The 23520-nt window shown below is 42.6% G+C and overlaps 1 protein-coding gene across 1 annotated transcript in view; it reads left to right on the forward strand.

Moving 5' to 3' along the window:
* The window catches only part of LOC122402035 (sodium/hydrogen exchanger 3), a 36026-nt gene that overhangs the window by 829 nt on the left and 11677 nt on the right, over positions 1-23520 (forward strand). The window contains exons 2-7 of the mRNA XM_043404546.1: positions 11-954; positions 5795-6058; positions 8985-9181; positions 11147-11403; positions 16481-16698; positions 19956-20158. Of these exons, the coding sequence (XP_043260481.1) occupies positions 456-954; positions 5795-6058; positions 8985-9181; positions 11147-11403; positions 16481-16698; positions 19956-20158 (1638 nt within the window). The 5' untranslated portion in view covers positions 11-455. The remainder of the gene's footprint in view (positions 1-10; positions 955-5794; positions 6059-8984; positions 9182-11146; positions 11404-16480; positions 16699-19955; positions 20159-23520) is intronic.

Below are 23520 nucleotides of genomic sequence, written 5' to 3' on the forward strand. Positions count from 1 at the left end.
CCGCGCGTAGGTGTTCGCGGCTCGAGGAAGGGTTCGACGACACCGAGGGTCCTGGTGCTGCCCGAAAAAGGCCGCCGGGATACGGATATAGAACGTCGACGGTCGGGGAAAGATCGAAGAGAAGCAGTCGACGGGAGGTTGGCCTCGCTGGCGAGATTCCTGGCGCGTTCGGGAATCGATAGTCGGGATTCCGGGAGCGGTTGTCGCGCGACGAAACGAACCGCGCTCGGTTACGCGATAAAACGTATTATCGACGAGACGATTAATTAATACCACTCGAGACTTGCGCCTCGCGCGAATCGAAGAATCGCGAACCGAGGGTGCGCTGAAGCGTCGACGAGGGGTGAGAACGCAGGTTACTCGTGGCCGGGAGTCCCCCTTCTGATGGTACAACGAGTGACTCAGAACCGGTGGACGAGCGCATACGACGTGCGCAGTCCCCGAAAACAGCGTCCATGCCGTCGTCGCGGCGCAAATACAACACCATGGTTCCACGTGCAGGCCCCCCGATGATCGTGCTCGCTCTGGTGATCCTGGTATGCTGGCCGAGATGCGGCCAGGCAGGCCTCGCGAGGTTCTACGAGTCCGTACCGGAACACCTTCAGGCGGACAAACGTATACCGATCGACGACTACGCGATGCACGGACCGATCGTCGACGAACAAGAGTTCCCGCGCGACCTACGAGAACCGTATCCGGGGAAGAGTTTCGGTCCAATGGGGCCAGTAGACGGCTCCTTGCCGGACGACGTCTCCTTTCGAAGCCTGTCGGCGGGTAAAGGCGACGCCAGTCATCCGGTGGAGTCTCATCTAGCCTCTCACGGGGCCGAGGCGGGGCCGGGCAAGCCCCTACATCCGAAACCGGACTACAAAGTCATCTCGGTGGAGTTCCATCGCGTCGAGACGCCGTTCGTCATCGGCATATGGATCTTCTTCGCCAGCATCGCGAAAATAGGTGGGCAAACGCGGCGAATCGCAACGGTTCGTTCGAACGTTCGCGTTCGCTGGGTTTTATCGGCGAATTCGGTTCCGGCCTGTCGGCGTAACGCGCGGGGGACCCACTTCGACGCCGGATCGGGGACACGGAAACAATGGAAAAAGTTCATATAAACGCGTGCCACGCGTTGACCTTGTTCCCAAGTTATAGCTATTTTTGCACCGCGGTGGATGTGCAGCGTCTAACACGAGAAGCTTGCCTTTACACACACCGAGGGTGTTCCACTTTAATCTTTACGATCGCATGGTTAGCCATTTCTTTTTTTCTTAACACGTTGACTGGTAGTTCAAACTCACGTGTTGAAAAATCGTTTACCGATAAGAAGTCGGTCGCGTACTTGCGAGAGAGACAAATCGAGCGTAGCCCTCTGCTGGCTAGCGCAGAAACTTAGTACTCGTAAAATACACACCATTGCACCGAATATTTCTATTTTTCACGCTATATTTTGAATACGAAAAACTGCCAACGGAGATCAACGTGTTAAACGATTCGAATCGAACTCTGTTTTGGAACGTTTTGATCACCATAGTCCACGTGGAGACTTAACACGTCGATCGTCGGATCTAAACGCGGACCGAACGAAAAACAGAAAACTGATTTCTAGCGAACAATGCTACCAACGGAACTGCCGTTTTTATTTTTACAAATGGACAACCTCTGTTATTTCCCTGTTTGTTTTTCCTCTCCATAATATGCAAATCTTTTGTTTTGAATTTCAACTTGTGCTTTATCCTGCATCGCGTATTCATACAATGAGCCGCCGTGCACTTCTACACCATCGCGCATAGTATGCTCGTCGCTCTAAAGAGGATCACGCCTACTCCACGTGATCGAAACGTTGACAAATAACTGGAACGTGTTTGCGTTCGCTGTTACTCTAATGCTCAATCAATTTACTCGGAAATTGAATGAAATAACATATAATATAAATACCTCTTTGACTTTAGATTTCGAATCGAATGATTCATAATATATTGAATCGAAATTCGGAAAGAAATTTGATTATTTAAAAAATATTTTGAAACTTTGTATCAGTTTGACACAAAAATTTATGACAAACGATACGGTAAACAAAACTGAACGAAAGAAGACGAGTTATAAAAATCCCAAGTTAATGCCTTTCCAAAAGACACATTTAGAAAACTTATCCCCTTCTAAAATACCTTTGATTGTTTCTGCAGAAAATATTGTTCAAACTACTGTAAAAAAATCAATAATTGGCAGCTAATGGGTTAAGTATAATCAACGTTTAATAGACAAGTTTTAATTTATTTTCAAAAATAGCTATGCCTCGGGAAGGTCACGTAGGACACTTATTTATACGAGCTTTTTTAATTGCTTACGTGCCCCTAATTTGTCACTCAAATGGGTCCGATATATTGCGATACGCAGGACGGAGATTCTAAGCGTAAGAAAATAAATCGAGAATATGGAATAAGATCTGTTCGGAGACTTCGTTTTCGGAAAATACGCTTTGCATCACGAAATTTGTTCGTGCTATAGCGATGCACGTATGGCGTGAGATTTCCGATCGGTTCGGTGACATTCGTGACGTGTATTCTACCAATTAGGAGGCGGAAATGCTTTGTAGCCCTCAGAGGCAAACATCTCGACTCAACACGGTACTTGTTTAACTCCCAATTTAACGGATTTCACTGTTCACTGCTACCTTGGACGTGCGTAATGAAGCATACTAACTGACAACACGTTTTAACGGTTCGAATAATTATATTTATTCCTTGTTTTGTGCAAATTGCTGTGTAGGCTTCGTAAAACATTCTCCAAGTCGAAGTATCGACAGAGGCCGCCTCGTTTATGACATAATTCGGAAGAACCGCGTCAGTCTGTATTCTGTCCTCCATATAGACTAGCTTTCTGTGTGGCAACGATCCGAAAATCGCTCTCTGCAGTATTCGACTGCAGCTGTAGCAATACCGCCAGGAGCTCTTAATGCAAGCACCATGTCCTTGTACTCGTAGTTACTGTATCGGGCCATCGCGAAAGCTTCATCGATACTGATAGTTCGAACCGATAGTAAGGAAACACAATTGATGGTCGTCGATGCACGACATCGCTAATGTTTATGAACACAAACACGGGCAGATGTTCTGTACAGTAACCCGGGTTGTTACGTAGAAACGTAGTTAAATATTTAAAGAAAGAAAGCTCGGTTCTGTGAGGAATTGCGAGTCTTATTGGGTCTGACGCTTCGTGTCAGCCTTCATGTTCTATACCTTTCAATGTTTTACTTTATAAAAATTGGAGATTATCCATCAAATGATGCTTCGTGCACTTTCCAATAAATAACTCGAATGGCTGTACGAGCTCAACTTTATTTATATTAAACGTTTTCTGCATCGATCTGGATCCGATGTTTCTCTCCGAATCGAATACGCGTGCACTCGATTAATTTCCAAGCCCAACGTCCTCGAAAACGAAGCCTCGTGCGAAATAAAATGTTCGATTTATTTGTACGCGTAGAATCGCTGCCTGCCCGCTTGTTTCCCGCGTCCCGGAACCAGAGACGGCATTCAGGCCAGCTTGCAAGCTTTCAAACAAGTCAGGCCGATGGAAGCTTGAGCCAGGTTCATCTAGCTTGCAAGCCAGTTCGGCTTGAAACGACTCGAACGGCTTAGTTGTCTCGAAACAGCTTCAATGGACTGTCCAAGATGCTTTGATCAAAGCCGACTTCGCGGACGCGCGGCCCGTACTCGTCTCAATGTTCCAGGGTCGCCATCTTCAAAATCACACAATTTTTACCTTCAAACTCGTGACTTTTAAGCAAAATGTATCCGTACGATCTCTCGTTTGAGATTAACACGATACGATAATTGGAACGAACAATTTCCTACGTAAGGAAACTACCAGACATTTTAATTTTTAATGATCGACAAGACATCTCACGAAATATTAATTTCTTAGAAAAGCTGTTACGAGGCACAGGTTTGGGAATAAAATTATTACGAATACGAAGACACCGAAGCTTTGAAACGTGGGTCTTCGTTTGGTATAAAGCGACCCTGATCGAGCCATTGAAGCCGATTCGAGCCCATTCAAGCCGATTCGAGCCGTTTCAAGCCAAACAGCTTGAGCTGGCTTGAGTTTTCGCTTCTGAGCTCAAGTTGGCTTGAATCCCATCACTATCTGGAACACCCCATAGATTCGGGTCGTTCTCGATTGGTCGCTCGAGGCCAGTGGCCCTGCTGCTAATCGCGTTGGGCACTTTTACCTCCGTACTGGTTTGCTTCTCTATCCGAGGGTCTTGGAATTGTTGAGAGAATCGAAACGGCGGGGATGAAGGCTTATTGGCTTTGAGCGACCAATGGATTCTGATCTGCTCACAGGTGGATTTACGCTGTCGGTACAGCAACCGTTCATAGACATTCCACGAAGGAAATATCCCTGTACAAAACCCATCGAAGAACGTTTCGCTGGATCGCGCGAATCCGCCATATTGAAACGAAAGACGTCTTTGCACTTTGGAGATTTCGAAAGGTACAAACGTTGTCGCGTGTTTCCTCGAAAGTCTACAGCGTTCAAATCATGAAAATTCGGCAGATTTATAAATAATTGAAATTCACTTTCTTTGCAAAAAAAGCTCTGAAGCACGATCGAAAGCGAGAAGGTCCCTCAAGGTCCGTTCGCGATATAGTAATCACCCGTAAATCAATTTCAGTTTCTTTTCTAGGAATTGACCTTTATTATCTTGATCTCGAGCCTCGCCTCGCATGTACCGCGAGAGTGAATGAGATAATAATAACACGTCTTTACCGTGCCTGCGATTGTTTGCACGCAAATATACATATAAACTGTGCATCGAGTGAAAAATGAAAGTAAAAAGAAAGCGAACGTGTACGAGTAGAATTTCGTATAATTGTCGTATAATTGATCGTTTGTTTAAGTAATTCAAGTATGAGCTCTCCTTAATCCGCCACGGAATACTAATATACGACCTAGTAACAATCTTGCGAACATGCTTAATAAGTCCACGTTGCGTGCTGATGCGACACGCGCGTTGAAACAGAGGAAGAGCAAATCAGGGGTTCATACGATAGTGAGCAAGGAGTATGGCGCTATTATTGAACTAGAAACGCAAGTATATAAATATATTTACATACACTTTAGCATCATAATACGAAAGCTTAGAAAAGCTTGAAGGAATGCGTGTAATGCGTCCATTCTTAAGCAAATTCACCGATACGTGATTGCAATCGTGTCAAAAAAATTCACATTTGCTTTCTGCCACCGAGCCCAGCGAAGACTAATGCGCACAGTTCCTGATATCAGACGTTTACGATGGTTTCTTTACCGGTCTGTAAGGGCAATTTCATTAAAATCTAGATTCGCACGCGGCATTCAAATTAACTATAACAACGTTAGTGTGGTTTATCACGTGGTGCATTAATATTACCAGTTTGCTCGCGAGTACTTTACACTTTATCGGAATCCTTAAAGACGTGCTTTCCCCAGTGATTAATTTACATTTCCATTAACGTTCATAAATAATTGTGGATTTTTCTGATAGCCTGGAAATAACTGGAAGAAGAAACGAACGGCTCGCGGTTCAGTTATCCGGGTTGAGAACTCGATCAGTTATCCGGGTTCCTCGCGAAACGTGCTTCGATGGGTTTATTAGGACGATATCCGGTCGTTTGGAGCGTTTCAATGAACGGTTGATCGACGGATAGCGTGGACAAGTTGTTTATCGCGAAAGTGTTTGGCGGAAACGCCAAGTTTCCGCGCGTTTGTTTGGCTTTCGACCGTAAGCTAGATGGTTAAGTTACGATTGTACGTGCAGGCTTTCACATGACGCCGAGGCTCAGCAAGATCTTTCCGGAGTCCTGTTTGCTGATCGTTGTCGGCGTCGTGGTTGGTGTCTTACTGTTCCAGGCGAGCAGCGTCCACGTGTCGCCGCTCACGCCCGACACGTTCTTCCTGTACATGCTGCCGCCCATTATCCTGGACGCCGGTTACTTCATGCCGAACCGACTGTTCTTCGACCACCTGGGGACGATACTCCTGTTCGCCGTCGTTGGGACTATATTCAACACGATGTCGATAGGTCGGTAGAACGGATAAAACGAAACCGTGTCGCACGACGACGTACGACCACGCCGGTCGAGCCTTCACTTTTTTTTTCTTCCCCTTTCTTTTTCGTTTTAATCCGTTTTACTCCCTGGGATAACATCGTCCGCGCTGGCCCGTTTTCTGCTGTTTACACCTTTCCCGTGTTTTTTCTTCTTTTCCCTTGTTTGTCCACTGTTTGACGCGCACGCTCGCGTGATATATAGCTACGGTACGACGTGCACGGGGGTGATTCTGAAACGGATGTGCAAACATTAACTTGTTAACGCGGCTCCAGAAATACTTCCCCTCCGGTTATAAACGCTCCTTTTTGCCACCTGAGCCCCGGGGACAACTTTTATTTGCAATTAAAATAAGAGACGGTGTTTCGTGCTTTTTTTTCTTTTTTGCGATAATGACGCCACGGAGTATCGATCTGTTCGGGAAAGGATTGCGTTTCGTTGTTCCCGCGCGCTGATGAAAAAGTCAAGGCGATGCCTTTTGATATTTCAGAGGCGCCTCCGTTTACAGATAAATGGTAATGTCGTTGCCTGTCAAGCGCCGGAACCTCGTTAATTCCAATTAATAGGTCGCGCGAAAGCAAAGGGCTGATCCGTGGAAAAACGGCGGAAGATTGTAACACGTTTAAACGGAAAATTTAATGATGTAGCGCCGAGAGTCAATATCGATAGGTACTGCGACCAAGATTTTGGCAGCCATTCAAGGTGCGCTTCGTCCTCTCCTCCGTTAACGGAACAGAGTCAAGGCTGAGGTTATTCCAATGGTTCAAAAATAATCAAACCGCTACTGGCTCTATTCGAATATCACTGCCTCCGTATGAACTCATTCGCGTATTGCAATTTTTTCATTTCTAAGCAAGTAGCTCGGAAGAAGGAACGTTTGAGCTTTCTAGCTTCCTGTTTACAGTGTTAATCTATTTTACGTTTGCATAAATATACATCGGTTATCCTTCAAGCAATTAATATCAATCCAAGAATCTCGGTTATCCAACGGTAATAACACCAATTACTTTTTATCTAAACTCCGCCCTCGCGCAAGTCCAGAAGACAGTTAAACGTAAACATTCCACCCACTTGAAGCGGTGGGTCGAGCGGAAAGTTCCTGAGTTTCCTGCGGAGTCGACGTAGATCGATGCGAAGATTAATAACTCCATTTTTACCGTAGCCATATTTATTAACAATCCAGCGTTCTGTTGTTGTCGGTTCTACCTTTTTATAAGTAATTGTCCCGTAAAAAAGTTGAAAGATGCATCGATCAATAAAGCACACAGTCGTAAACCTGTACGAGCGTCGACGCGCGTTTTCCTCGCGCTCGATCCTCGTTTTTGGCGCGACGAGAAATTCACATATTACGATAACGTTGCTAGAAAAAAAAAATCTATTACGATCTGACGGGACACGCGAGGAATAATTCATCGCGACGTTCTTCGACCTAATCAAACCGTCAACGCGGATATTTGCTGTCACGAGCGGGGCAAATAAATTTAACCCTAATCCTTCGGGAATGCGACTTTGGGTCACGTTTGACTAGACGTGGGGTTTGTGAATAAAATATACTACTTTGATGCACTATTGACGCGTAAAATAGATCCGATAGCTCTTGAATATTCTGGTTGGAACTAATAGGAATCCTTTTTGAACAGTCAAATGTGTGATTTAATTTTTTATAAACTGATGAAATATTCCAAAGTCTCGGAGAAATTGATCCTAGATTTAAAGCCGTGGAACGATTATAAAAAAAATAACATTCGCCGGGACTTCGATGGAGTAAAATTGGAGAACGGAGCAGAAACACGATCGGATTGAATCGAACGCTCGATTAACGTATCCAAAATAATTTCTCCTTTTCCTCTGTTGGTTCGCCAAGAAGTTTGGGATTTATTGCACGCTTAAAAATACACACGGCGCCAAACTGATGCGCGCTACGAATATTGTTATACTTTGTCAGCGATGATAGCATATACTTTTCGACTTGCGCAGGAAACTCTTCGCGGAAACTTTGTTACGAAAGAGAAGCGTTTATGATGCGGAAGGCTTTCAGCGAAAACCGAAGTTCGACTACCTATTTCGTAATCGTTCCCCGACAGAAACGCGCGAGTTCTAAACTCATCGAAGGAAACGGACGTAAAATTGCCCACGCGGTTTCTGTTTACGAAACGAGTCGTCCCTCGTTGCGACACCAACGATTTTAACGAAAATGATGATGCCCACGATAATTAAAGACACCGTCTGTACGCCAGTTTCGGAGGTCCGTGCATTTTGTTATTATTAACGATGAACGATTGCTGTGAATATTCGCAACGATGGAGGAGGCCGCTCCAAAATTGCTGATCGCGTTGTTCGAGGCCCCCGAAGAGCACTGCCTTCGTTGCAAAATTAGTCCACGAACGGTTTTCGAAACACTGCATTGTCGCCTGCATCGTCACAACGCCTTATAAATTATTTTCGATCGAACATGGTTGGTGTTCACCGTCAAAACGCTTGGACAATTATTTTAGAATCTATTTTCGAACTTAGATAAAGGGGCGTTTATCTGATACGAACAATACCAGCACTGGACAGCTATCCTTATCGTGTATTATAATAAATCAGTTCCCAAATAAAAACGAGATAATGAACTATTCGATAAGAACGATCGAAGATAGGGAACTATCTCCTGCCACTGGATTAATATTCACTTCACGCGAAGTGTCAATAAAACTATCTTGGAATAATTATTTACCAAAGTAACTGTAGAATATTTAAAAATCACTTTGAACAATATTCGACAAGAAATTGAGCTAATTTGCTGAATTTTTTTTAGTCAATTGAGCTAATTGACTAATTTGCTGAATTCTTTTCGTTTTGGAGGGAAGTTCACACTGGAGCAAATCGATATTTTTCATTATGGCGGATTGTTCTCAGGCGCATCTCTGTGGGTGTTGGGTAAGAGCGGTCTGTTCGGCTGCGAAACACCGATACTGGACATGTTCCTCTTCTCCGCGTTGATCAGCGCCGTCGATCCCGTTGCTGTGTTGGCCGTCTTCGAGGAAATTCACGTGAACGAGATCCTGTACATCGTGGTATTCGGAGAGAGTCTTTTGAACGATGCCGTCACCGTCGTGAGTATCATTTTATGTATAATTTATATTATATATTCGCTTCACTAAATGAAAACAAACTTGTTTGAGAAGTTTCTTTTCTAGTGAATCGCCATTATACAGGGTATTTCACCTAACTTGACCACCTTAAATATATCGCTTATTTTGTATGATAGAAAAAAAAGTCAAGGGGAGAAAGTATTCTGTTCGAAGGCGCCAATACGGTGATGGATCGAATTTTTTTTTCAAGGTCATTTTTTTCGAGATTTCAAGGTCATCGTATTTTTTTAAATGGGACCACATATTTTCGCTACAACAGTCTTATAGCTTATAAAAAGACGAATCCAACGATGTGCGATATGTTGACCTTCACGTGACCTTTAGCGAAGGAATTATGAAATGTTTGTCAGTAACTGCAGTACGCGTTCGGAGACGGTAAATGAAGGAATTTCAATTTCATTGAAACAGTGTACCGTGTAATTGTTTCTGGTGCTTATAAATAGATATTCATATTCTCCTTTCAACGGTTGAAGTATGTTTACAAGCATTATTATTGTAAGAGGGGAATGACCGAAGCGGGTCAATAGCGCGTTGTCAAAAAGCCGCGACGCGTACACAACAAGTTGCGGTATCGATAGTAGTGTAATAAGATTCTCCGTCATGTACACTACAGCAGAAAAAGTGGAAATGATTTTATGATCGCCGGATCTTACGCCACTTGATTTCTTTCTGTGGGGGCACCTAAAAAATACAGTTTACAATGATATTCCCACAACAGCAGAAAACATGCGACAAAGGATTCTACATGCATGTAGATCAATTACTGTAGAACAACTGAAAAATGTTCAGCAAGAATTTATTTACCGCCTCCAAAAATGTATCCAGGTTCATGGTGCACATTTTGAACACCTTCTAAAATAAACATTTAATTTAAGACTGTTTCAATGAAATTGAAATTCCTTCATTTACCGTCTCCGAACGCGTACTGAAGTTACTGACAAACATTTCATAATTCCTTCGCTAAAGGTCACGTGAAGATCAACATATCGCACATCGTTGGATTCGTCTTTTTATAAGCTATAAGACTGTTGTAGCGAAAATATGTGGTCCCATTTAAAAAAAATACGATGACCTTGAAATCTCGAAAAAAATGACCTTGAAAAAAAAATTCGATCCATCACCGAATTGGCGCCTTCGAACAGAATACTTTCTCCCCTTGACATTTTTTTCTATCTTACAAAATAAGCGATATATTTAAGGTGGTCAAGTTAGGTGAAATACCCTGTAGTGTACGAATACAAGTGGAGAGTAAATGTACGTATATATGTGAAAATCTCTGTTAAACAACGGGAAACAACAGAGTCATACTATTCCATAGTTTGATTAACATTTGGTACCAAATTTAGATATCAACAGTTCTATATCCAAGCTCCAAAATTCCTTCTAAATTCGATCCGAATGTGTCTAACCGCGAAACTTATTAAAACGTTTCGCTGCGCATTGGTTCTGCACAGAAAACCAAAATGGCCTCCGCCATTAAGAGCGTCTAAACCAGAAAAGATTTACGGAGTCGTTTAGCGGATTCAAAGCGATACTTAACGAGTTATAAAAAGAGGCGATTTTTCGATCGAGTAATAACTTTCCTAAAAATCAAAGCGTATTTATACGATCGTGGAGCGTACGAGGGATTCAAGATCGTTAAATTAGACGACTGCACGTGCATGACTATAATACTATTTTCACGTCCGCGCTATGGAACGAGAGCATGGCAAAATAATGGTCGAAATACTGGTTTAGAATGCAATCTCGTCACGCTGCGAATATAAAAAAAGAAACGCGAAACAGCTGCGTAGGGCTATCAGCATAAGTGGACCTTGGTAGTTCCTCGCGCTCGACTTATGGCTGAAGAGCTCTTCGTCCTTCGCGGTGTTAAGCTTCGAATGGCTCGATTAAGCGACGAGTCGGTCGTTCTTTAATGACACGCAGGTGCTGTACCACATGTTCGAGGCGTACACGGAAATGGGACCCTCGAGAATCCTTTACACGGACGTGCTGTCGGGACTGGCGTCGTTCTTCGTCGTGGCCATCGGAGGAACCATAATAGGCGTGATATGGGGCTTTGCTACTGGTTTCGTCACAAGGTTCACCCATCAGGTCCGGGTGATCGAGCCCATCTTCATCTTCGTCATGGCCTACCTGGCCTACCTGAACGCTGAGATCTTTCACATGTCGAGCATTCTGGCGTGAGTAGATCTCTTCTCGATCTCTTGAGATTGTGGATACATCTATTAATCCTTTGCATTTCAAGAAACCAGGCTGCCCAATGGTTCAAGGAGTTTTAGACTTCGGAGTAACTCTAATAAAATTTATCAGAGGAACGTAATTTTGAAAATCATCGAACATTTAGAAAATCGCATTCGTTATTTTGACGAAATTAAATGTGCAAATTTCAACATTAAACGGTGAACATCGATCAGTAGAACCAAGGTAAACAGAAGTTTGGGGCCTGGCATAAATTGTTCGGAATATAAAGGGCTCCGGAGACCGAGAAGTTTGGTACAACCTAACTAAGGTATCATTTAGAGAACTTTGTGTAGAATCGCTTGGGAGTCGATGTGTCAACGAGTTTGAACCGTACACTATCGACGAACCGTTTATCAGAGGCCCGTATAAATGATTAACGGTTCGCTTTCTAAGAAAATCTTTTTAAAGTAAATCGAGTCGAGAGGGGCCACGAAGTTTTACAGAATGTGTTGTAGAATTAATATATATATGGTGGCTTGCGTAGAAACTTGTACAACCTCTTAGAAATTCGCATTTCCGAATGAATCATTATAATTATACATTATCGTTGGTAAGTTTGGAACTACGAGTTCTCTCGCGATCTTAAACAATACTTTGCAAGACAAAACGATACGTTGTTGAGTTGTATGTACAGGAGTTTGCGGATAGTCAGAGAAGTGCGATAAACTTTTTCATTGTTTATTTAACGTCCGGCGTTAGCAAAGAGAGCACTCACTTCTTACAACAAATCTGCGTCAGTGTTTCTTTGAACTTCTTTAATGGACTGCTTACGTTCGTTTTACTACCGTTAAAGAAACAAACTGACAATTTTATTTTCCTTTCATTCGGACATCAAGACCGTTCCACCGTTGAAAATCGAATACGCAACGAGATTTTCCAGCTATCCCGGAAACAGTGACCCCTAAATTACGACTAATAATGTATGTAATCAAGAATAATTTATTTATGAATAATCCGCGGAAGAATTTGCACGAGCTTGAGGGGGATGAACATATATATCCCGTTATCAAGAACAGCAATATTTTGGTTCGTACAATCTCGCGTTACGTCGTATTTTATAGCAAGACCGGCTGAATTACCCGGTACGTTGTACACGATTATAATTTGTAACTTGTCGCGGAAGAATGTTGCTAAAGAGAAACTTCCTCCTCGGTGGTCTATGAGAAAATAATCGTCGAATAAAGCATTGATTGCATATATTTCCAAATCTAATGTTAACTTGATTTAACGGTCTCGTAAAACCTGGAATGTTTAATATCGGACTCGGGTATATTTTCTACGGATACGCGTTTCATTCTTCGGAATTTCGGGGAAAAGAGACAACCACGCTAATTACGAAACACGACTATATATATATATATATATATGCAGAGGGACTTAATTTCGCCGTGGCTGGGTATTCCTCTCATTTGCGCCAACAAAGTCGAACGCGTTGCACGTGTCTATGACGACCGCAAGGGATTTATTAAACCAGCAAGAGCACGATTCTTGACACCCCCAATTATGTGCGGCAATAAATTCCGAAACCGACTTCTGCCCGGTTCTCACGCGATTTATCGCATATATTTATCCAAAGGTGCGTGTTCCCGTGCCGTAGAAACCGCGACGATCGATCGACGTGCATTTTTAATCGCTTCTCTAAAAGTCGCTATTTCTTACCGCGATCGACTACGAAACGGAGAAACATTATGCTTTCGATATTAAATCCCCGCAACGTCCAAAGAGGAAAAAAAAAGAAGAAAATGACCGAAGGGCCTCGCGCGAACCTGTTTCCCTTCACGGTTATTAATTGCTCGATAATTTGTTGCGCCTAACGAGGCTAATCTCGCCTTCGTCGATATAATCGAACGGCCGTCCGCAGGTCTCTTAACTTACAATTGCCGCGCGATTCTCGTTAAGTCTATTATTTACACGCTTCCCCGGCGAAGTCGTACCAACGATGATCGATCGCGATGCCAAGTACGGCTCTATGTAATAACTGTTCAAATATGCTCGCCCCGTAATCGCTGGTTCTTGGTCGATTCGGTCGATTTTTATCTATACGATTAAACAAGGGTGTACGGGCCTATTTGACCAACAAACAGGCTGGATTTCAAATGTGTCTATCTCCCCTCCGAGTCGATCATTGTTTATTTGCGGGTCCTCCAGACGAAACCGACCACGTGTACAAGCGGATCGAATTTTTTTAAATATTCATAACGTCTCAATTAAGCCTCCGGTTACCAGGTGTTAGGCAAAGGCCTCGAGGCGTTTCATAAGCCCACTTTAAATTGTTTGGTGCTAAGTTAAAATGTCGTTTCGAGCACAGTTCCTTATTCCTAAAGGTCTGTATTTCTATAATACATTCAAGTACACGTAAACACACTAATTTCTTTTAATTTCTCGCGCGTTCCACAGCGATCACAAAAGCATTTATTAGCGTCGAGCTCGAGAGTGGAGGATTCCTCGAAATTTTTACGCGATCCAGTCCCGCCACTCCCGCCATTTCGAAGGCCCGTTGGCGAAGTTACGACAGTTCGATTCGAACCCACGACACCTCGATCCTTCTGAAAATTTATTCCCGGCGAAGTTATAAAAGTTCCGTTGTTGTAAATTTCTACCACTTGAACTTCCGAGTCCCTCATATTTTCATCAACTCGCCTTCGAACCGCACGCAGTAGTTGTCGAACGAGAACTTTGCGCGTTAAGTTCACCGATCAGAGGCACCGCGCGTCTGCCTTATGCATAATTCATCGTTCCTTCGACAACAACGAAGTAGTAATGGACAGTGCAACGCGGAGTTTCCAATATTTCGCATCTACCGCGCGTCGAGGAAGTTTTAAAGTAGAAGAAATGAAAGTCACGTACTCGCGGCGCAAAATGTTAGGGGAACCGAACTACTTCGTACGGTGTATCGAGACAATGGCGGCAATCCTAATCGCTTCCATCGTTTAACGATAGTAAAATGAATCTTTTTACGGGCGGGATTCGATTCGAACGATTCCAAGGGGTCGCACGTTCGACCGTGTAAATAGTTTGGTTCGTTCGGTTTACAGAATCCCAACTTCTAATTGCAACAAACTTTCTCTGTTTATTTAACCGTGACGAGTTCTGTACCGAGTGCCCATTGTCCTTTTTTGGGGCGATCCAATTAGTTTCTTTTGCGTCTTCCAGATTGCTCTAATTTTAATCCCCGAGATAAACTGATTTCCCCCTTTCATAGCGTTCTCGGAAAGCAGCAGACGTAGGCGTAGAATATCATAGAATCAACGAAGATTTCTCGACTTCTTTTTAGGTGATTAAAATACCTATTCAGGGTTTCGTGTTGCTAGAATAGAACGAAAAGACCTCTAACTAAAACTTAGTGTTCACAATGCAACCAACGAAGTAATTTTTGTCGTGCAAAGTACTGTTTCGTTTAGTAGATTCTGTGCCTGGGTACCGTACTTTATTTTGCGCATTTAATTACATTTTTTTAAGGAGGTCTAGGTTTTTAGGTTAAGAGGCGCAGATTTCGCCAAACCCTCAAAGGGGTTAAGAGGTTACGAACCTCTTACTTAGGGGGTATAGTGTTCGCTAATCAGAGTGAAAAATGCTTAGTTTACGTAACCGGGAAAACAAGTTCCATCAAAGATTCAGGAATCGATTTTCGCGTAAATCCAGAGAATCCCAATCGCCTTCTAAGTCCAGAATTTTGTTTAATATTCTGTCTGTCGTGCCGGATTATCGCAGTATGTCCCTAATTTTGGCGAAGCCGGCCCGCCAAATCCTACTATCATTAGGAATTACACTCGCTGATCACGTAGATTCTCTGTCGACAATGATACTCGATGATCGCGCAGGATTACGCTGGGTTAAACACGTCGAATATTGAGAATCATTGGAAGCAAGAAAATGGGAATCCTTCGAAGTCCACTTATTATTTACGACCACCTAATTCCAGTGCAAAGTCACCCGCATAAACGATGAACCAAAGCTGAAAGCGTAATTAATCGCAGAGAATAATTGATCGCGCTAATGAAACGAGAAAATAAGTGGAAGTGAAAAGACTGAAAGTACGGTGGCATAAAACGTTTAGTATAGACACGGTATATATCAAGATTTGCAATCCTAATCCTCATTGTCGGTTGACTCTGAAAATTCTGTTTATAAAACTTTTATTGAGCGCTCTCGGCTTACGTTTCCGCGAGAAATCGTCCGTTTCGCGGTTGCAACGCCGATAACGGACCACCCTTTGCACACAGCGAAAACACGGCACGAGTTTACGTCTTTCTTACTTCCGGAAGACACGAACTTAAAAATGGAAGCCCCCGAACTGACTCGTATAAGCATAACAACATAAAAGAGACGCGCGTTATCGCGTGCCGGCGCAAGAGAAATTTTCACCCTCGAGAACGGTTCGACGAGACTACAGTCCGTGGCTACCGATGGGATCGACCGTCTCGCGAGCAGCGTTCGATCCCGAACAACCGAAATGTATCGAGAAACGACGATGGGATAAATCAGATAGACTGGAATTAAATTAAGTCCAAAGTTACGCGAACAAATTTTGCTCGATAAATTCGTGTCCAATGGTGGCAAGTTTTTTGTATTTCTAGTACATTTTATCTCATTTTTAATACTTTGCCAAGCTAGCTTTACCATGGTAATAATGATAATAACAATAAAATAAAAACTAAGAATTAGATACACGTTTTATAGCGTGGAGGCCAAATGATACTACCGTACTCCAGAATAGGTCTCCTCAGAGCACAATAGACAATTTTTAGAGAGTCGGGGGTATGAAATAAGTATTTCACGTTGATGGAATTGACGCAGACTCAGGGAGGGTTCGAACCCATCGGTAACGGTAACCCCAAAACCACGTCACCGTCCCTACCACCGTGAACATCGATTCTGTGAACGCCGCCGTCCCGGATCGTACGTCCGAATTAATTTCGACGGCGTTTAGGAAACGGCGTCCGATCGATAACTCTAGTTTCCCAACCGCTCGTACGGTTCCCCTTATCCCCATTAGCCGTGACCTCTTTATCGCAGGATCACCTTCTGCGGCATTACCATGAAGAATTACGTGGAGGCCAACATATCGCACAAGTCCCACACGACCGTCAAGTACACGATGAAAATGCTGTCGAGCGGCTCGGAGACCATCATATTCATGTTCCTCGGGGTCGCCACCGTGAACAACGCTCACAACTGGAACACGTGGTTCGTTCTCATGACCATCGTCTTCTGCTCCGTCTACCGGATCCTCGGTGAGTTCAAGGTCGATTTTAGTATCGAGACTAGCGACTGGTCGATTATCGAGCGGTCGAACAGTGGGAGGGGGCAATAGGCGCGCGATTCGAACGAGTTCAGTATCGCTAATGGTATCAGCGGAGATAAGAGCCTTAAGCTAAACCGATCACCGCTTATCGTGCGTCACTTACTGGTTACGCGATTTGAGCCAAGAATATCGTTTCTTGCGGCCGTCAGCGTCGCAAGGACGCTCGACGATCGCCGTTTGGCACGCGCCAAACGGGGGATGAAACGTATATAGAATTTTTGGACCGTCCCGGGGACGTTTCCAGCGTTTCTCAAGCCTCGAATTTATTATTTTTTTAACGTCGCTAATCACAGATTGGTAATACCGATCTTAGAATTTTTCTTCGAGACTTTCTCTGCTTTTGTTCGGGAAAAATGAAATTCGCTATCTTGCGTTATTTTCGTAGCGGCATGATAAACGATGAATATTTTACAAACTCGAAAGAATGCTGATCAAACTGCACGCAAAATTGCAGTTGTTACGAACTTTCGAGCTCTTTAGTTTACCCCGGTTTCCTTTTTTGGGTAATTTCGCTACCGACAACAAACAGCCTCCCGGCGGATGTTTTTGATCAGAATAAAATGCCACGCGTGGACTTTTTTTTTTGTTTCGTTATTCTATCATATAATACGCCAGCTCTTTTTGTTCGCCCGAAAACACGTTGGCCCTCGGGGACCACGGTTTGAGAGACACTGTTCCACGCCCGTGACGCGTGGAAAGAGAGAGAGAATGAATTCACGGATTATTTGGACCGTGAGCTTAAGTCTGGAAACTCATTTCTTTTTTTCGACGACCGTCCCATTGTTTCGACTGTTTGGTTGTAATAAATGGAACATCTGTACGTCGAGTTGGAACGAAAACAGTCTTTTTATTAATCGGAGTACGTTCGCCAGCGAGACAGGGGACTTTGAACCCCGTTTGCATAGAATATTCCCCGGGACGTTCCTGTTTCCTGAAAATCTAATAAACGCGAGGCCCTAAAAATCATCCTTCTCTCCGATACGCAATTCCTTTTACGTAATCGATTTCTTCTCGGTTCTTCCAACACGCGATTCTCGATAAACGACGATACTGTTTGCCTTTTATCGTCGCGGCGGTAGTTTCAATTTCTTTCGAAAGAACGAGAAGACTTTCCAACGGAACCAATAGTTCGAAGCACTACTTCATCGCAAATGGTCGAAGCCTGGAAACAAGTTTCTGGGAATTGCCGGTGTATTGTTCCGGGAACAAATTATCAAGGAATGCACTAAACATAGACAGAGAAACGATATAGATCTTTATGACAGCGTGGATTTCTAAAATCTCTGAGGAGCATTTAACAAATCCTAGCAACAACGCGGCGCGCCCAACGATGAGTAATGGCTTGGGGTCACTAGACCGTGTGCAAACAGATGTCTTATGTGTTACAATCCGCGAGACGTTCCATTCAAGTCTCTACGCCGTGGTACCAATTTATTTTTACTCGATGTTTACTTTGAAAATAATAGCAGACAATTAATCAACGTTTCGCAAGTCTTTCGCGAACTATCTTAAACGCTTAACTCTTTCAATTTATTTACGGGCAGAAACCCCATTGCGTTACAAAAATTATTCATTGTAATGGAATTGGAAATTTCTTAAAATTCACGCTTGATAAAGATGTTTCAATAATCCCAGTAGAAACGGGATGGAGGTACTTCTCGATGCAAAAGTAAATAGAAAGTGCTTTTTTACTCGAAGGAAAAAATAGAAACGTGCTCACGACCGTCGAAGAAGTCGGAACGTAGAAAATCTACCGCTTAAGTTACAAAATCTCCGAAGACTCTTAACAGGATTCGTCTCTCCTTCCACGACCATCAGTTTACATCAGGGCTTACTGTCACGAGCTTACGGCTTCCCGTTCCAATCGACAGTTTATCGCTAGCCAATAGTTTGGATAATTCGTGCTTATGCGAGTTAAACGCGTGGAAGTTTTAGTCTGTCCGAGCATCGAACATTTAATTAACGTTTCCGACCGAAGTTACCAGCGCTAAAATACAAACATTAATCTAAATTGTAAAAATGTCTCGAAGTTCACAATATTTTATTACAAACACGATTCGACACCGAATCTTTGGACGCTCAGTGGTCCAAACGTTCAAATTATACTAGTGGAAAAAGTTGAATTACGTAACGATAAAGTTTGAAACAATGCAACATTGTTCATTATTAAGTTGTCCTACGACGTGGCATTCGATGTTCTCAAGTTGTCAAAGATTAAGTAAAAAGGCACTTAATAACTGGAGACGAGAAATGAATTTTATATAACAATCTGCAGACTTTTTAGCGGGTACATAATTCGAAAATGTCAACGGGACAGAGTTGAACAATCTTTTAATGAGAAATCAGAGTTTTATAGGAAAAAGAGTAGTCGAACGATTTTCTTAAAACTCCGTATGTTTGAAATGTTGCTTTAACACTAAATGTATGCTCATTCCTATCGCGACCGGTTAGATGACCAGTAAAAATTGTTGAAACATTTTTGGAAATATAGCGTCAAAGTAAATTGCAAAATAAACATAGAAGAACAGCGTAAAAAATAATAATTGTTAATGCATCGGATAGGGGATGAAATGCCCTTTAAAATGAGCGTTCAAACAAGTCGATAGCTTTATTAGTTCCGAAGATATAGCGATTTTAATTTCAAGTCGATGCGGTGGCTAGTTCCGGAGATAGAAGGGTTCGAAGTTTGTTTACGTTTCATTGTTGACATCGGCGCGAGGTGAATGAACTGTCACGCGACTGTCTCGACTCACGCGCGAGAGAGAGGCCCAACGCGACGCGACAGACGGAGACAGAGATAGTCCAAATTAAAAAATCACCTCTTTACATAAATTACGATATCTCGAAAACGGAGAATCGGATCGCCAAAAACCAAAAGCCACTTTAAAGATGAGGCTTTGCCGCTACTAACAGTGGCTCAGTTATGGAGAGAACATTAGTAGTTTCGGAACTGCACGCGTGTAAACTTTAACTATTTTTAATACGTGTTGTTAATTTACATCGGAAGCTAACCAGAATTTGATACCATATTTTGTCCAGTTTTTTACAAAATAATATAAATTGTTCAACCGTTCGTCCCGTTGTCTCGAAACACAAAAGTGTGCTCGTTAGTAGAATGTTAGGATGACTAGAAAGGCAGGTCGTCGCTTTGTGAGCACTAATCGGGGGTCGAAACGGAATTTCCAGGCGTGATCGTTCTGACAGCTGTGGCGAATCAGTTCCGGCTGCACAGACTGGACAAAGTAGAGAAGTTCGTGATGTCTTACGGAGGCTTACGCGGAGCGGTGGCGTTCGCTCTGGTTCTGCTGATTGACCCGAGACACGTGCCGTTGCAACCGATGTTCGTCACCACCACCATCGCGGTCATCTACTTCACCGTGTTCATACAGGTAAAAAAGAACGATCGAACTTCGAAAGAGAGATAAGAAAAACACCGTTCGAGAGTAAATATCGCGGCACGATCTCAGCAGCCGGTGTCGCGTTTCCCATGCAGCTGCCACCGTGCAAGAGTTAAGGGGACGAGGATTTTTTTTTCGAAGGAAACCGTGCGCCCGAACATTTTCAGATCTCAACGTAAGATTATAAAAACGTATTTCCTGCGCTCTGATATTTTTTAATATTGAAAATACGGGCCACGCTGAAATATGGTCTACCGGGGGGGGGAGTGAAAAAACCTCGTTTGTCTGCGAAATAAAAATTTCACGTCCGATTCGACGGCAACAATTTCAAATAAATTCTTATTTTGGTAGAAACGCGACCGACGCTGCCGGAGTTGGACAAATTTTATTCACTGCTAACGAAAAAAAATTGTAGATTCATTCGTGAATCGGCTTACGGGATCGCCCGGATGCCGGATTTAAAAAATTCGTGGCTAGTTTGCCAGCAAAATTGGAATAAACATTGCGAGATGAAAAATTTGATTTTTGATAAGCGGATTATCGATAATTAGAAATACGGTATCTCATAGTTTCGGTTGATTCTAATCCTAAAATTTCAAGACGATATCTAAATTGCGTTTTGGAGTTTCTAAACTTTTAATCTGCTATTATTAAATGGCAGAAATCTAAATGATTCGTGTTCCATTGGTCGACTAGTTAAGCGAACGAATTGATACTCGTAGCTTATGAAAATGGCGGCTACAGAGTTTCTGGACAGAATAGACTACAAATTGAAGACAGAATATATCTCCTGCGAGTCTCCTTCGAATTCTTAAGGATTTTGATAGTAGAGGATGACACAATGGGGCATAGTACAGGGAATTGTATCTTTTTGTGTTTGACATGCTAAGAAGATTCTCGGAAAACGGTCGGTTCGAAAGAAAATATCTAAGCAGCGGCCAGTGCATCGTGATCCTCCCCAACGAAGAATAAGGAGAGCATTATCGAAGAGGAGCAATTTCCATCGCGGTCAAACAATTTCTTTAACGTTTTATTTTGCATCTATTGTTGGGGTTACTTCGAGAACCGGCGTCCCACGGGAGTTGAAAATTTCTGTACGTTTACAATAATAATACTGGATAATGTTCCCCGACGTAGCACCCTCGAATATTTCCAGTGGAATCGTAGGTAGACAAAGGAAAGGTTGTTCGATTTAAAGAGGGTAATATAATAGTGGGAAAATCCCTTTTCTCTAAATCAACATCCGTCCGAGTGTAGTTCTCCGGGGTCTGTGGCCCTGGGGTTCCCGTGAAGTAAACTTCCAGAAATGTTGATTTAGAACCGGGGAACCATTCAATGACCCCGCTTGAATTTACTTTCATGAAATTTCTCCGAGTTTTAAATTCTAATCGATAAACGACCAGAACCCTTGCGAGTGCAAACTCTCGCCAACCAAATAGGGATTTTTGGAAACACAGAAATCCGGATGCCTGAAGATTTGAAAACCGTTGGTTAGAAAATTGACTTTCCAAACGAGATTAACAGGTATTAAATTCGAGCATCGGTCGAAAGAAGTGCTTCTTACGACTATTTTCTTCGACTAATCTAGTCGCTTGAATTTCATATCGTCTCTGTCGAGTCTCCGCGAGTTTGTATCACTGTTACGCCACTTGTTGCCAACGTAATACAGCAACTTTTATTTCTTGCCTCGGCCGTTCCGGCATCGTAGACAACAGCGGATGAACTCGAACCTATCTCAACTGTTACTGTAATATTGATATTGCGTGGGAGTATCCGAAGAAAGAATTCTTTTCATCTTTCATGCTCCTCTACCGTGTAGGCTAACAACGATCGACGCGTTAAAGGAAGTCTAAGACTACGGACGTTTCAACGTTCGAAGCGGAATGAGTTATTGCTCGATGCAACAAATTAAGTAGGAAAGTAGTTTTTCGTTTTAAAAAAATTCTTAGCAAGGATAACCGTGGAAATGTGGTGTTCTCGCAAAGGTGACGAAGCTAATAGTCACCGATGTTAATTACCGTGCCGGAATAGAAATTTTCTAGGAGGTTGGCCAATCTATTATTATGCTCCGAAAAGAAAAAGCTTGTGGGATACCATAAGGGGTGAGGAAGAACCGGCACCGCCCGTGGTTCGGGTTACAGCGACTATGCAAACATAGTCTGAGTACACCTAAGTTACAGGGAAGCATCGAAGGTTCAGAAAATTTTGAAAAATTTTATGCAAGTAGAATAGTTCATCTTTGATTGTTAAATGGTGCAAAACTCCACGCTTGAGATTTTGTACGTTTGACTTTATAAATTTATGCAGAAATACTACTTTCTGTGTTGTTCGAAAGAAAAGACTTTGTCGTTAGCAAAAATCGATAGTTATTTTTTGATTCAACGGTAGCTGATTAGCCGTCGTAAACTTGTTACGTGGCAGGAAAATTGGGTTAAAAAAGACGCGTTGTTATTCCTGCGATGCTGGAATACTCGACAATGTTAACGCCCTTAATAAAACTTAAAAACAGCCATTCGTAGGAAGAACTGGTAACGAAGGCTCTTCTGTTGCCAGAGTTTGCATGACATGGTTGTTCGTTGAAAAGTTGTGGAATGTAATGAGATATTGTTTTGATCTGGAGTAACTGTGAATAAGCTCCTGTCTCGGGTGTATTTATTACACAAACGACGCGTTTACGGACCCTGCAAAAATCAGTACCTGTGCAACTTCCATCACATTCTTAGAATTTCTAAATATTCTTCAACAAAATACGCGTTGTTTGCATGTTGAAACATTAAAATCCTTCAATCTGCACAGAAGTTGTAATTTTTTAAACATACGCATGAAATATCAGGGAAACATTTATGGTCAGACATTATATTTTCGGTAAAGAATTTTTTTCGCGAAAATGCGTAGGAATTCGGGAGTATGTCTATTCACCAAAAATGATTGTAATTGACCTCTGCAACCAAAAATAATTCTTTTAGAGGGTTTTGAAATTTTTAAATTTCGTCGAAAAATTTCAACACCTACTGAATTTTTTTATCGGAAGTGCGTAGGATTTCGAGGATATGTGTATTCACCAAAAATGATTGTAATTGACCTCTGCAAGCAAAAATAATTTTTCCAGAACGATTTGAAATTTTTAAATTTCGTCGAAAAATTTCAACACCTACTGAATTTTTGTCTCGGTAGTGCGTAGGATTTCGAGGGTATGTGTATTCACCAAAAATGATTGTGATTGACCCCCGCAACCAAAAATAATTTTTCCAGAACGATTTGAAATTTTTAAATTTCGTCGAAAAATTTCTGCATTTATCCCCTATTGATTTTTCTTAAAAATTCGTCTTCTAAGACTTTCCTTCTGTAAACCT

The sequence above is a fragment of the Colletes gigas genome, unplaced genomic scaffold, assembly GCF_013123115.1.
Source record: "Colletes gigas isolate AHSC1104 unplaced genomic scaffold, ASM1312311v1 Colletes_gigas_Sc00031, whole genome shotgun sequence".
NCBI classification, from domain to species: domain Eukaryota; kingdom Metazoa; phylum Arthropoda; class Insecta; order Hymenoptera; family Colletidae; genus Colletes; species Colletes gigas.